The sequence below is a fragment of the Athene noctua genome, chromosome 2 (assembly GCF_965140245.1).
Source record: "Athene noctua chromosome 2, bAthNoc1.hap1.1, whole genome shotgun sequence".
Taxonomy (NCBI): domain Eukaryota; kingdom Metazoa; phylum Chordata; class Aves; order Strigiformes; family Strigidae; genus Athene; species Athene noctua.
In genome coordinates this window covers 25,107,228-25,123,624 of record NC_134038.1, presented here as the reverse complement: position 1 = coordinate 25,123,624, position 16,397 = coordinate 25,107,228, and the positions used below count along the sequence as shown (strand labels likewise).

The following is a 16,397-nucleotide window of genomic DNA, read 5'->3' as shown; positions in this document are numbered from 1 at the left end:
ATAAAGGTTGATATGTTGTTGAGTCAACAAGATTTGCTGTTACTTGCTCCATCCTTCCCTGCAACCATGCTGTACATGTAGAATTGGATGCTGTCTGAGGCAGGGAAAAGGGAAAAGAGGGGAAAGAAAGTCCAGGGGTTATCTACCACCTCCTCATAATGTCTCCTGAGAAGAATATAGCACAGTCTTCCTAGGCATTTAACCGTGTTCTTACTAACTTTTCCTGAAACAAAGTCAAAAAAGTCTCAGATGGGGAAAGTCCTTTTCCAGCAACCTGTGGGTTTTAAGAAAATGTGAACAGCATATGGCACAGAAACGGTGTCACTGGGAGTGGATGGGGAGTTTTGTCCCCCCACCACCTCTACACAAATGGGTGAGACAGCAATTTAAAATCAGTGCCTAAGATGCCAGACTGTTTTAGTATCTATACGTATAATTGAATGGTAGAGGGGGATATTCAGTAGGAAAGGTCCTCCAGTGAGCACTGAGACCCCTGTTCTGAACCCCCTCTTAATGAAGTCCCTCTCACTCTGCTGATTAGAGGGATTTGCTGAAGCTCTTGCTGAAGCTGAAGCTACCCTTACTGAATACCCCAAAATTCTTGGGCATTGCCTTCAAAAACTTCTCTACTGCCTGACTGAAAGTGCATGTTGTGATTTACAAAGTATGATCATTAATTTCTTCCACTGAGCTGTATCACTATCTTTCAGGAGCATTTAAAATGCAGCAAAAATTGAACAAGAGGACCAGCATTTGTCCTTTGTGCTTAATCAGTAGTCTCATGGATAATTAGATGTAATATGTAAAGTCTGCAGGTTGGCTAAAAGATTAAGGTGCTTAAACTGTCTACTCAGTGGCTTTCTAATTGAGCTTCCTACTAGGAAGAGCCCGGGCACTAATAATCTAAACCAAGAGAGTCACTTTACAGGAAGAAAGTAACTGCTTCTGAAACTCTTATATTGCATCTTTTACATTCAGCTGGAGGAACAAATTTTCAGCATTCCAGAGAAAAGAGAGAGAGAAATTCCTCCTACTCACTCTGGTCTTGTTCCTGATGCTAATTAAATACATCAAAGAAGACATATGGTATCTGAAGTTTGTATACAGATAATTTAATCAAAAATGGTACTTTTGTATTTGAAATGCAAACTCAGGTTCAGATTAACCTGAGGGGCAGTGAAACAGAACACCTGTCCAACATCACAACTTCATACAAAGCTCCTTCTGGCAGGCTTAACACATGGGGATAATCCAGAGTGATATGAAGGAAAAAGCAGAACAAGAGCATACATAGCCTGATTTTTAAAAGGACAAGTCCATCACGTTCCAGAAAAGCTCTGAAACTTAGATGTACATGCAGACAGCATGGCATGAACACGTCTACAGGAATTATAAGCAGTGCCAATATTTAGGTTCTCCTCAAACCCACCAAAACCCAAAATTTTTCCCTTCTTGGTAATCCTGCACAACTGTGACTTTCCTGTGCATAGTTGAAAGACATATTTTGGTTCAGCATATTTTCATCTTGGGACCAGGGTGATGACCCCAGTATTGGTTATGAAAATCGCACAATTTGTTTTCAGGACCAGCTTCTCTGCCACTAATTCATAATGCTGCAAAAAGCCCAGTAACCCCAGTTTTCTCGTTTAGGAGTAGTATGAACCAGATACTCACCAAATATACCAAAAAGGGCCAGCTCACTAAGTAATTCTGTACTCGTCTTGCTGTGAGCTCTTGGGGTATGTTTGGAGCAAATGTCACCAACAAGTATGTCCCTGTTACTGTCAGTGTTCCTCCTTTAAAGAAGACACATTATTTTGGTAATACAATATTTGGTAATCATGGTCATCCTTGCTCTCCAGATGATTTGGAAATAGTCTCTAGAAGAAAGTTTAAGTCCATTTAATCAGATCTGGGCTTAGGTAACTGGGTTGCCTTTCATTTGTGGCTTTATCTAGTGTAATTTTTATTAAAAACTCAAAGGATTTTGGAATACGAAAAAAGCTGTCAGTAAAGCAGTGCTTTTTCAAGTATTCTCAATTCTAATACCAAGTTCATGATGAAGGAGAATTGATCCTTTGTATTTCTCAGAGGCACAAAGCAGGTCACAGAAACTTATCCTAAACTGAAAGGACAAGTTGCTTATAAGGCAGACAGCTAGATCATTAACCAGTGTAAATAAACATAACTCTCCCAAAATCAGTGTGGCCACAGAGATCCGCACCAGCTATGGACCTGCCCTGGAAACATTAGGTGCAACACATATGTTCCAGTCCAATGCTTACGTGAAGCTGTCATGAAGCCAACATTTTGACCGCTCCCTGTTGTATTTGCAGACCTATGAACCATTTTATAAAAGGTTGATTTGCAAAAGACTGTTCAGCCATTAAGTTGCCAGGGCCCCTTTTCAAGGTCAAACTTGCATTATTGTGCTTTTAATAAAAATCTGGAAGTTCTGCCTTGTGGACAGCCAACTGACAAACACAGATGTTCATCGAGGTATCAAGATAGAAGTGAGCCCATCCTGAGCTCATAAACTGTATTGGATTAAGAAAGATATTAGCTAATCAATTTTTTTTCAAGTAATCTTTAAAATTCTTGGCAAACCTATGAATCAGTGTGGAATACAAGACTCAGGGATACAAAACAAAGCACATCCGGAGGGCTTTGCTGGCACTGCTATTGCACACAGTTCCTTTGGAAAAGCAGAACTGTTCTATATTTATGTGCTTGCAAAAACATCACCATATTTCCCATCATACAGCTCATTCCTATGGAATGTAGCAACATTGTTAAATCCTTCTTGCGAAGTTGAACTCACAGAAATAAAATAAATCAGTGCTGAACACTGGTTAAAGCAACACACAATGTATAAGGCCATAAGGGAAACATGATCAGTCAAGGGAGGGGGGATTTTGAATGTAGCAGCTGAGCTGGCAAACTTGGACCCCAAACCTATATAAATATTATATAGTATTCCTGGAACAATACTGAGTAGATCTCTCCAAAACATTCATGAGAACAGCTGGGATGTCCTCGTTATATTATGGACAATCAAGCCTAGATGCTAGGAACCCCACAGAAATATCAGGTGCCCTGTAGCAACATCAGGTGCACTGTCCCACCCGAGATGGCTTGGTGTAAAGCCCAAACCCTGAAATATGCTTGTCTCTTATTACTACTGTGTTCAAGCTGGCAGTTTTGATATGCAAAAAAAATCTTGGACACAGACAAAAAGTTGACATGCTTTTACAGGGAAGACCATGTTTCTCAACAAAACACTTGACAACATGATTATTTGTTCTCTGGAGTGATAAAACTAATACCAAAAGGGAAGTTGTCGCTTTTAATTGAGCTTGAATTTTTGTTCAGTGTTTATGCAGTAAGAAAAAAAAATCTTATATTTGAATGAATAACTCAATAACTTCATTGTTTTTATTAAAATTGTGTTTTACTCATAAAAATAATACTAAATACAACCACAGAGGCAAAAACAGACAATGAAAATAAATTTGAGCAATAAGGACACATAAGGAATGAGTTATGGTTAATAAGAGCAGAAGATTTGGGAATGAAGTTTTTTCCACATGCATTGAAGATTCTCTCTTTTTGTCACTTCTTCCCAATTTTGAAAGTATCTGCCTCGAAACACTTGCTTGGGAGAGTGGGAGTGTGAAGGTGGGGGGCTGCGTGAGAGTTACAGCTTGCTAAGCATATGGCGACACAAATGTCCATATTAGCAAACGCTTACTTACCCAATATATCAGCAGCCCTCATGGTCTTCTTTAGGAACAAGACAGAAATAAATGCACTACCTAGAACAGAAATATAAAGACATTTTTTATGTTTGTTATAATATCGAGTGCTATAGCAAAAAGCTGCCCTTGGCCAAGTTTAAATATATCTCATGGCTGTTGTCGTTGCACCATACGATGATATAACCAGCCAGGAGTCCATTCCGGCATCTAACCAACCCTCAGTCTTTGTAAGATTTTAAACATATCCAGCAGGCTCTTACGTGGCTGAAGAGATGAAATACCCTTCCCATCTCCCACGCAGACACTGCTTAAACTGCTCTGATTCAGTCATGTGTGGAAGTGTCAGGAAAGCTGGGCACCGATCAGCCTTACCATTTTACTCCTCATTTTGCTACCAACTCACTACATGGACTTGCTCAAGGCAAATTGCCTCATAGAGCCATAAAATTCTGCTTCTTTAGACTTCAGTATATTAGAGGCTTATAAGCAAAGTAGCAGCAATACAATTGCAAGGAAGAAAGCCACTGCAAAACCATAGTATGTAGTATGAACTAAGAGAGAGGTCGTGATGTCTGCAAACAAGCAGGTGGAAGAACCAACGTATGTACCATACAGGAGCACTGCCCATGGTCTTCTAGAGTGACTTGTAATGAGGAAACAGACAAATCGAAGTGAGGCCTGGAAATGACCTCCTCTTCCATGGGCAATGCTTTCCCTTGCTCAGCTCTTGCCTCTCCTCTGTGCCAGCTCCTAGCCCTCCCTCTTTGGGATGTGCAGAAGCAGGTGGGTGAGCAGCAGTAGTGGTCTGGTTGGGATTAGAAATCAGCATCTTAGTGTAGACACGTGCTAGAGAGGGAAGAAGGGGACTTAGGATGGATGAGACTGTTGGCCACCTGGGAGAGATGGCTCTATTCCAGCACACAACATTAGAGCATCTACCCCTAAGGAGAAGCAAAAGAGGCTGAATAGCTCCTATGTGAGATGAAGAAAGGCCTTTGGGAGAGGTGCATCGGTAATTCATTTAGAAGCCTCAAAGAAAGACTGCCCAGGAAGGACAGTGAAGGGACACATTGAACCTAAAACATGGGATGCTGTTACAGGAGCTCTGTTTCTGCCTACAGCATGAAATTCTTGGTTTATTCTTGAAATAACAGTTCAACCTTTTTGCAACCATCTTTGCCTCAGTATCTCTATTGTTCTGATGTAAAATTTAATTTTGTGGTTAGATAGCAGATGTACTCTAGATAAATCTAGAGAGGTTCATACCAAGAGGCAAACAGAGAACTGAAATTCAGCATTATGTTTGTGTTATCCAGTCAGTAGAAAATCAGATATAGCAGAAGTCTTAAATTTAAACTGTATCAAGAGTGATGGAGGTCTATGCAAAAGAGTAAGTAATATAAAAGAATCTTCAACTGAAAAAGCCTCACTGAAAGCTGCCTGACATGGTTTTCTTTATTCAGTGTTTCAATGACAACTTTGCTGGAGAAAGACACTGGTATCCAGGCAACACTGGTAATAGCAGAGCTACCTAGGTTTAGAAAAGAGACAGGACAAAAACCAGGAAAGAAGCAGTCAACCCAAGATAGTGCAGAAATTAATTACTGTTCTGTCTCCCTGCTGTCATAGCTCTGCCAAACCCCACCTCAGCCCACCCACCTAAGAAGTCACTGTCACAGCAAAAGACCTGTTGCTTAATGAACTGATGCCTCAGGGTTTGTTGTTTTTTTTTTTTTTTTTTTCTGTTTTGAGTACCCCATTGTCTGGGCTCTCTGCATTCCTCCAAGATCTGGTAAACGCAATCTAGCATTTAACGCCAGTGTTGGCATCCAATTTGGGGTGAGATGAGTTATGCCCAAAATTCCACTGCCTACTTCTCTGGAGATGACAAGTTGCAGCTTAGGGGGGATCACAATCTTTGAGGCTGGCAGTGGGCACAGGGAGGCACTGGAACGCAGCCAGATAATGAAACTTGTCACTCAGCCTGTCATCCACTTTAATAATGCATTTAAATGTGGCAAGCCCTTTCTCCAGAGATAGATAATAATGCACAAGAGATCATGAGCTTAACAGAATGTATGTATAATTAATGCTCTGTATGATGTGTAATATGTAGAGGAATCTAAAAATAGGAAAGGTTTTAAGAACATATATTAGGCCATCTGGGATTGGAGGAAAAACTGAAGTAAGAGGGGAGGTGCAACACCAAGGTGAGGAAAGCAAGACCCAGGAAAGACTGAACACAAAAGACAACTGTTCCTGTGGATAAGCCACCAACAGTTTATATGTATTCAAGTGAAGAAGAAAAGCAAATGGGCTAAATCCAAATGAAGAAGCAGAGAGCAGTTACACAGACCTGATGAGGGGCTAGAGGAGCTACGTGACTGATCAGAAGCCTGGCAAACCCTGGCTTTTATTCAGCTTCAGGGCTGAATTTTAAGCAAGTTACAGTAGCACAGCCAAGAGAGCACCTTGTTACGACACACTGGCTAACAAAATTTTTTTGTTTTGTTAATTTTCTGGGGTTTAAGGTCCATAAGTTTGGCTTTAAATTGTCTTTTATGTTCGTCAATTTGCGGGGAGGGGGTTGAACCAAGGTAAATCAAAGCAACCAAGGGCAGATCATCTTGACACAGACAGTGGCTCACTAGAAATGATGGGCCAGAGGAGGAGGGGTATGAAGGGAGCCTGTGAGCCCCAGGAGTGCAGGCTGGCATTTGCTCATTTTGCCTTCTGCTGGCTTTGCAGCTTTCCCAGCCAGCAAGACAAATGGCAGGCACCAATGTGTACCTCGGGAACCCAGTGAGAAATGCACAGCCCTCACAGCCGCTCTGCCCCTCTTCCTTCACTCCTTTGGGCTCTGGCTTACAGACTCAGGTGTATTTAGCTGCTTAAGACATTAACTCCTCCAGAAAAGGCAGTTTTAAACAGTATGCTAGATGGCCAACACATTACCCCCACCATCCCCTCTCTGCCTGGTGGCCTCCAAGCTGACCCTGTGAGCAGGAGTTTGGGTTAGGGACTTCCTGAGGTCTCTTCCAACTTAAGTCATTCTAGGACTGTTGAACCCTTAGCAGAAAAGTGGGCATCCAGAGGCCACAGCTAAGCCTACCAGATATATGAGTTAAAGCCCTTACTGCATCCCATATTCAGGTCCTAAATGCAGCCCTGCTGATGAAACCCCTGTGCTCAGTTCCCCAGACTCTCTGCTCCTTTCCCACCCTCCCTCAGACCACAGGCGAAGTCTAACAGCGATGTTACACATTTGCACTTTCCTGGTAGCTTGCTTCCCCTACACCATGATTACACCCCATCACTCCAGCATGAGTCTAACTTCCTACCATCCAGCCCCAATTTTCTTTTTCCCACACCAGGGTCCTCTTGTTTCCCCTCTGTCACAGAAGGTATGTGCCTTCTCCTCCTACACCATTATACTGATGTGGGAAATAGATCACTGAACATTATGTTCAACTCCACAGATTAATAGACTGAGGAACTTGGGCAATTGCTGTGCTGAAAAGTAAAGTATTAATGTGTCTTTGCAACTGTTGTTTGCCTGTTGGTTTTTTTTTTCTTTAAAAAAAGCTATAGACAGTTCTAGAGATTGAGATCTGTGAAAAATAGTATCTTTTTTTTTTTTTTTTTTAAATTGATCAGCAATAGAATACAACCACACAGAAATGCAGACAAAAAATTGTGTCAAAATATAAGCTGGCAACAGCTTGTCAACAAAACAAGCAATTATTCTGAAGCCTCACTGGTTTTGAACCACTGGTTTTAGCAGTACAACATATGCACAAATCTAAAACCGAATTGTCAGCCTGTAAGTCATTGAAGTGAAGACTGCATCCCTGGTGTCTGAGAAGACTTGTATACTTTTGGGTGAATCAGAACATTTTTCACTTTTTGACTAATTATTAAGATAAACCTTTCAAAATGAGGCACAAGTCCTACTCTCACTGAGAGTGGTGGCAGATAGCCTGCTCGATCAAGAGAAAGGCAGAAAATCTGGGGGATGATCTGTTAAGGATTGAACATTACAGAACCAACACATCCTAATTAAATCCTTGAGTTCATTTCATGCCTCTATAGAGTCATATTTACATTAATATCCACAAATTGAGAAGTAAATAGATCCTGTAAAATACCTGTATGAATATGACAGAACCTTTCTGAAAGCTCATGAAACTCTTCAGTCTGGAAATACAGTTAATTCAGAATAAAAATATTATGACTTAGCACTACATCAAAATCATGATAAATAAAAACTATTGGGTAGAAAATGGGAAAAAGTTTGTTCAGGAGTTTAATTGTTATGTTGAAAAAATTTAATCTTCTCATATATCAGCATAAAACAGGGTGTTTTGTATTCATTATTGAATTAATATATAGTCACTATACATTGAATAAGTATATATTCGCATTATTGAATTCATATATATTCACTGCAGCATGTGAATTTCAATTAAAATTGAAAAAATGGTAGAAATGTCCATTTTCTGCATGATATGCAATTAAGTGCCTTAAGGGAAGGCAGTAATGGTGCTACACATAGCTTAGTCAGCTGCTCATTCTCTTAGGAGAGTGATCGTTTATGATTATCTCCATATGTGGGTTTTCTCCAGCACAAACAGAAATAAAGAGTAGTGTGATATGTGGGTTCTGCCACTAGCAGACACTGAATGGTGAGAACCCAGCTCACAAAACAACTCCTCTGCCTCCTAGACATGAAGGCTGCAGTTAGGATTGTTTCTTGTTTGTTTCTTTAAGAAAGGGATAATACACAACAGGAGAAATTAAGATAGAAAATACGTGCTGATCTGCAGAGTGTATTTTCTGTATTTTGTCCAATCTAGGCTTAAAAAACTCAAATGAAGGAGTGTCCATCGCTTACTTTTCCTGCCCAAAACTATATAACAAATAAATATATGTCATTATTAAGTTGTTTTCCTGGTACTGAGGCTATTTATGAATCTCATCTTTCTACCTCTATTGTCAGGTCTTACACTAAATAATTCCTTTCATAACTGTTCGTAACTTCAAATATTAGCGTATCTTTCCTTTTCCTCTTCTCAATTGATGAGCTTCATGTACTATTTTAAATAGATTAATGCTCTCCTCATAAATGCATAGATTGCTTTTACTGCTTCTGTCTTGTCCAACAGTTTTCCTATAAAACCACAGAATTTAATATTTGCCTCAAATGTTTGTTCTGTTAAGCTTAATTGATTTGGCCATGTAAAGGCATTTAAAACAGCCCATTTTGCAGAATGCTTTTGTACCCATTTCACTGGCGGTCTGGATGAAATACCAAAGGAGTACTAGCCATGATTCAAACATTTGCACCTCTCCAAGTCTGTGCAACAAGAAAAACATTTCTCATTGAGACCAAGCATTTACTCTGTTTTATGCAACTTAAGGGTCTGCCTCCATCTAATGAAGCAGTTTAAGCTCACCCAGTTGCTTTTGCACTGAATCTGTGCACTAAATCTATGTTGTGCAGACTGATCCTCAGTCCACCTTCCAAGGCAAAGAGATTTAGGACCATCCCAGTACAGAAGCACTTGGAGATGCTTTAATCCATCCCTAAACTCAAGCTATTGTAGTCTGCCACACAGTCTGGAAGATCTGGAGAGATGATGAGGCAGGTAGCATATTTGATCACTGCAGCTCAAATAAGCAGAAAGTTGAGGGGATAGAGAATGGGGAGCAGGTCTTCCACAGGGGATCCAGAGGCCACATACTAAGAGGGGGACAAGAAAAAAGGCTGAACTGATGAGGTTGCCAGTCATGAGAGGTATGTGGTTTAGCTGAAGGATAGCGTGAAAAAATGGTTTTAAAACATGCCTGAGCATTTTTATTAAGCACATTCGGAAGGAAAGGACCTGGTTTGGAGAAAGGAGTCGTGCTCACAGTCCTGGAGTACACCAAAATCCCTCTCTCTCATGCAAAGGGCTACTAGGGGGGACAGAAGGACAGGCCACTAATGCCTGTGCACAAAGCACAAGGACAGGCAAGTCCATGTGCACTCTGCAGGCCCTGACAGATAAATCACAGCTGGTTTTGTGTGCCTGTAGCACCACAGTGGGGTCTGCATATAGACAACTGACGCCTGAGAATCAACTTGCCCTGAGACTATTAGCTTAAAACCTCCTTGATCTTATCAAGGATCTTATCAAGTACATCTGAGATATACTGTCTTGCTTAAGGTGAAGGCAGGAGCTTGAGGAGAACCAGTCTGCTGACCTACTGTGAGTCATTTTGGGGTAGACAGGGGACAGGATCCAGGTATGAGGAGGATGGATGCATTTATACTTGGTGGCACCAGGGTCACCTTCACAGCCAGAGCTCTGTGTCAGGGAGGATTAACACAAATTTGGAGAAACTTAAAAATACCTGCATGCATAACCAGAGTCAAACAGAGTTAGCTCTGCCCAAGACACCCGGGAAAAAATTCATCACAGCTAATTGACTACTCAAACCTATTGTTAGTTTATATGATAGATATTAATGGTGCACTGAATACAAAGAAAGATACTACAGAATTTATTCAGTCGGTGCATGACCTCTTGATAGCTATCCTGCACAGTGAACGTGTAACAATTCTAACATGATTAAATATTAGTATTGGAAAAGTGGTGGACAAAACATGAAACATTTTTCCCCATCCCTAAAGCCAATATCCTGATAAAAAAGCAAGCCAAATATCAGAGAAATTGCTCAAAAGAGAGACCATTAAGGTGAGCTTAATTCTAGAAACTGGATTATAGGATACACCCACTGCAGAGAGAAGGAAGAACCCTGAAAATCCTTTTGTTACATCTTCTAGTCAAGTACAAATGAAGTATTTCAGAGAACAGTCTGGTGAATATTTTCCAGTTCTCATTAGTAACAGAGCTCTCAAAATCCCAAGTTCTTGGGTCACAAAGATGTTACATTACAGTGAGTAGGAGAAATCCATTTCTACTAGAGTATCTGAGAATGCTTTTTGTAAAGCACCATCAGGGATATCAATTTTCAAAGCCTAAAGCAACATTTTGCCCCACAGCTATTTAGAAGGAGCATATAAAAACGCACAGGGATCTCCACAATGTCAGTCTCAGTGAGTTAAGTGTAAAACAACTCTCTACAGAATGATGAAAACTGCAGAAGAAATGATCTCTTATACTACTGGCCTCTCCTCATCCCCACCCCCAAGTTATTTCTGTAGGCAAAAGCAAGACAATGAGCTAAAGACTACAGCAGCCTAAAATTACCCAAGCTACATGTAAAATATGATTTTTAATTTTTAAGTATAAAAAGCTTTTTAATGATCACATCAAACATGTATTACTCCTCCACTTTTAAATTAAAAATTTACCAATTTCTCCTCTTGAAGAAAACAACTGCTGTCTTCTCCAACTATTTAAAACCCTGAACAGATGTAGAGCTTGCATCATTGCAACCACACACAGAAATACTTCCACTGTGCAAGCAGAAAAATAGAGTCTTTGTAGCTTAATTCTAAGAAAAAAATTTAAAATCTACTGGTGTCATGCCAATTCATGGTCTGTGGTGCTGGATTCTTTCTAAAACCAGCCATCAGAAGCACCCAGCTCAATAGAATAAGGCACAAACTTTTCCCTGTTTAATTGATACCAGGTTAAGTGCAAAATTCAGTTGGATGCAGTTAAATGTGGTAGCAGAGCATAATAGATGTTGGCTCCATCTATTTTAAGACCCAGGATGCTTCTTGTCTCAAAGGTCTGGAGATATATGATGGGTACAGCCCAAATCTGTTCTGGGGAGAGACTCCAGTCTGCCATATCCTCCTCCAAAACCCTGGTTTCCATGCAAAGGAAACATTCCATGCAGACCCAGAGTGACAGAGATCTTCAGAGAATCCCCGAGATGAATGGGCATACTGCAAAACACGTTTCCCCTCAGTACAGCATAGGTACCAAGTACTCAATGTCAGTGAGAGTCAGCTCCTACCACGTGGGATGTGCTGATACTAAATTTGGAAAAAAATTATTATGAGAATGGTGGACTTAGGGTTCAGATACACATTTGAAGTTTGTTAGCAAGTACTTAATTCCTTAATTTAAAAAATTAATTTATGAAAGACACACATTCAACAATACCTCAAAACAACTGCCAACCAGACTGTGCAAAGTCCACCATCCACCACCTAAAACAGGTCACAAATTAATAAGAAAAATATTTATTGATCTTTAAAATTGGAAGACCTGTTGCCAAAACTATCCTTTGCCCAGCTGTTAGCAGATGATGCCCTAAGTGATGAACTCTTCTAAAATTAAAAGGGTGCTCTCGCACTCCCTCTGGCTTTAATTTCAGAAGACGGGAAAATATCTAGTGGTAGGAAGTGTTTCTGGGAAGTTGTTATTGTAATTGGCTGTCTACATAATTTTTACTTTCCCTTCCTTAAGGGAATGTTTGCTAGACTAAATAAAATTTCAGATATCTCTATTGTTTGGGCTATGAAATGGATACTGTCAGATGATATATGGGAATGGAATATAAGATATTAACATCCTTTCTGGGGTCTTCCAGGATAAGCATTTTGGTTCAGTTAAAAAAAAAACCAAACCGTGGATGAGAATTTTGGTAAGATATGTTAGGAAAATGGTTTCTTGGTATTTGTTATAAGTAAGGGGAGATGGAAAATGCAGGAAACAGATGCAACATTTTTTTGCATACTGCAAAGGTAAAGAAGAAGGAATTTGCCCAGATAAAAATCAGCTCTAAATGTGACCTCTTCTTTGTAGCAGTTTAATAACCAATGGAATTTTTTCTCTTCCCACTGCTTTTTACTTCTTTCTAGTTTTATATATTTGCATTTTATTTCATTTGAGCAACAAATTAGATTGGTCAATGCCCCTTTATGTTCAGAGACATCTGGAAATGTCTACAACTGTTAAAGATATAACTCCAAATCACACTGGGATATGTCATATTAATTTACATTTTCATGTCAGGTAATATCTCATTCCTTTCTTTGAGAAATCTTTCCTACAACAGTGAACTACCGTGACTTTGTATCTCATTCTCCAAAATTCTGCAATAGTTTAACATTAAAGGTTACAGTAAATCGCCTGCAGTTTCCTTCCCCCACTATCTCTTTGCTAAATTGCACCCACATATGGTTGGCTGCCTGCTTCCACCACAGCTGGGCTGTCCACCAGGAAGATAATTAATCTTTTCTACCTTCCCATGCAGAATCACTCACTGCAATGTCACTTCCAAGCATGAAACGGGTAGCTAGAGACAGACCATTAAATGGTATCACTTGTCAATAGCAAGCGAATGAACCAGTGTACGCAGAGCTGCTGTGATAGCTTTGGGTGTCTCAGCTGTGGATATGATGCAACTCGATTAAGGGATACAGCTGCACCCTGTATTCCTGTTTTCATAGCCTCTGTACAATGTTGCCTTGTCCACTCTGCTTTGCATTAGCACAGCAGGGTAACATGTTTTAAAATGTATGTTTCTTTATCGAAGAAACAGACATAGCTGTCAATGCCTTAATTACAAAAAGACATATGATGTAAAGAGTAAGATTATATCAAATGAGTCCTAAGGATAGGACTTCTGCTAAAGTCCAATTAATCTGCACATAAAGACACAAATTAACAACTTCGATAGTGTCCATAAATGAACTAAACATTTCAGGAAATTTATAGTCCCTATATGTCACCCACTGCAGAATCAAGCAAGTTTGCTCATGTCAACATGAATCACAGTAGCTGGGCAGGGGACAGGCAGCAGAAACTGCTTGGTGTGATGGCAACATAGAAAACACGTTGTAGGTCACAGAATCATCTAGGTTGGAAAGGACCCTGGAGATCATCTAGTCCAACCATTCGCCTAGCACAGTTCCCACCTACAGCATATCCTTAAGCTCTAAATCGACCCTACTCTTAAACACCTCCAGGGATGGGGGCTCCACCACCTCCCTGGGCAGCCCATTCCAACCCCTAACAACCTGTTCTGGAAAGAAATGCTTCCTAATATCTAGTCTGAACTTTCCCTGGCGCAACTTGAGGCCATTCCCTCTTGTCCTATCTCTTGTTACTTGGTTAAAGAGACTCATCCCCAGCTCTCTGCAACCTCCTCTCAGGCAGCTGTAGAGGGCGATGAGGTCTCCCCTCAGCCTCCTCTTCTCCTGACTAAACACCTCCAGTTCCCTCAGCCGCTCCCCGTACGACCTGTGCTCCAGACCCTGCACCAGCTCCGTTGCCCTTCTCTGGACACGCTCGAGTCATTCAATGTCCTTTTTGTAGTGAGGGGCCCAAAACTGAACACAGGAATCGAGGTGCAGCCTCACCAGTGCCGAGTACAGGGGTCAGATCCCTTCCCTGTCCCTGCTGGCCACGCTATTGCTGACACAAGCCAGGATGCCCTTGGCCTTCTTGGCCCCCTGGGCACACTGCTGGCTCCTGTTCAGCCGGCTGTCAATCAACACCCCAGGTCCCTCTCTGACTGGCAGCTCTCCAGCCACTCCTCCCCAAGCCTGTAGCGCTGCTGGGGGTTGTTGTGGCCCAAGGGCAGCCCCCAGCATTTGGCCTTATTGAAACTCCTCCAGTTGGCCTCAGCCCATGGCTCCAGCCTGTCCAGGTCTCTCTGCAGAGCCTCCCTGCCCTCGAGCAGATCAACACTCCCACCCAACTGGGTGTCATCTGCAAACTGACTGAGGGTGCACTCGATCCCCTCGTCTAGATCATCAATAAAGATGTTAAACAGGAGTGGCCCCAAAACCGAGCCCTAGGGGACACCACTCATGACTGGCTGCCAGCTGGATTTAACTCCGTTCACCACAACTCTCTGGTCCCGGTTGTCCAGCCAGTTTTTTACCCAGCAAAGTGTGCGATTGTCCAAACCTCGAGCAGCCAATTTTGCCAGGAGAATGCTGTGGGAAACGGTGTCAAAAGCCTTGCTAAAGTCAAGGTAAATTACATCCACAAGCCTTTCCCTTATCCAATAAGCAGGTTGCTCTGTCGTAGAAGGAGATCAGGTTTGTCAAGCAGGACCTGCCTTTCATAAACCCATGCTGACTGGGCCTTGTCCCTCATGTGTTGCATGATGGTGTTTAGGATGAGCTGCTCCATCAGCTTTCCGGGCACCGAAGTCAAGATGACAGGCCTGTAATTTCTCGGATTACTCAGGATTTCCCAGTACTCAGGATCAGACCACAGATCTGTGCAGTTAGCGGGATGCCAGCAGCCCCCCACTTCAGGGGCTTGTAGAGCTGGCAACACTGGTACAGCAGAGTGACCAACTGGCAGGAACTAGCAGAGCACAGACACAAAAGACAAAACTATGGAAAAAGAAAGATATTAGAAGAGTCTCTGAGTTAGGTAGCAGGTTTGTGTTAAACTGTCAGCTCATGTAATATTTTTTTTTTTTTTCAAACCACAACATTAACATTTTCCCCTCATGTTCCTGCTGCAGCTCCTGCAGTATTATTCCTCTAGTCACAAACAAGTGTTGGATTAAAGTATGTACCCAAGCAAGAAATGGCGAACTATCTCACCGATGACTGATACACATCCCAGTGGAGCGACAAGGACAATGGGTGCAAATCCGTAGGCTGTGAAATTGCCCACCTCTCCAAGGCCCAGAAGGGTAATCCCGCACCACCATAGCTTGCTCATGTAGTAGGGCTTTGGCTCCATTTGACAAGCCAGTCGGAGATGAGCACATTTCTAGAAAATTAATTATAAAGAACAGGCATGAAAATAAAGACTTCCATTGTTCTTATGTCTGACAAAAGTGGAATAATTAAGGGGGCTGTCAACTTCAAATTCCAGGTGCATCAAGGTTTTCTTTTTGAACGTTACTTTTGGCTTGTTGTTGCAGGCACATGCTCTGTGTTAGTTCAGTGCTGCTTCAGATGTGTGCTTTCTTAGACATGGTGGAAATGACTAACAAATTAGATCTCTGAATAAATGTGAAAAATATTAAGTGAATACTACCTAGTGCTTCCTAGCTATCATTGCATACCTCTGTTCTTCTCTCAAAACAAAGCTTGGCAGTTGTGCTGTGAATCTGAAAACACTCAAAGGCAGGAGATGAGATGGAATCAGAACTATGGCAACAACTTGGAAGAATGGGACCAGACAATGGTGTCCCTGCTCCATGATACATATGCTTGCCAGAAATGCAATTTTAAAATGAAAAAGGCAGCACTTAATCACGTCTGCTGTAGGGGGGACTCTAAATTAATTAGGTAGAATTTGGGATTTGGCTACAATCTCCTGTTCAACCTTAGAAGAAGATCTCAGGTAAAGCATTATTTTCATAAAGAAAACCAGCTATATCTCTATAAACAGGTATAATATATACTCAAGTAATATTTCATCAATGCTTCTTGTTACATGCAGAAAATATCATTGACACATGTTGTAATTTTTTTTCTCTCTGCCTGTAGAGCAAGAACCTGTATATACCAAGATAATTTGACTTTGATCACAGTGGTCTTCTGAAACAGAGTCCAAGCAGTGTCCATCAGGAAGATGTAATATTGGGAAGGATGCAATGTTAGTTCTGCAGAATATCCTTTCCTTTCTCAGATTCCTCACCAGCTTCTCTGCACATGGGTCAGAAAAGTTGGAAACCAAATGATATGGTTATTGTAGC

General features: G+C 41.2%; 1 protein-coding gene across 1 annotated transcript in view; it reads right to left on the bottom strand.

Moving 5' to 3' along the window:
- NIPAL2 (NIPA like domain containing 2) overlaps positions 1–16,397 on the bottom strand; it is a 51,502-nt gene that overhangs the window by 15,306 nt on the left and 19,799 nt on the right. The window contains exons 3-5 of the mRNA XM_074897630.1: positions 15,292–15,463; positions 3,756–3,815; positions 1,675–1,796 (exon numbers count right to left, since the gene is read on the bottom strand). Coding sequence (XP_074753731.1) covers positions 1,675–1,796; positions 3,756–3,815; positions 15,292–15,463 — 354 coding nt within the window. The remainder of the gene's footprint in view (positions 1–1,674; positions 1,797–3,755; positions 3,816–15,291; positions 15,464–16,397) is intronic.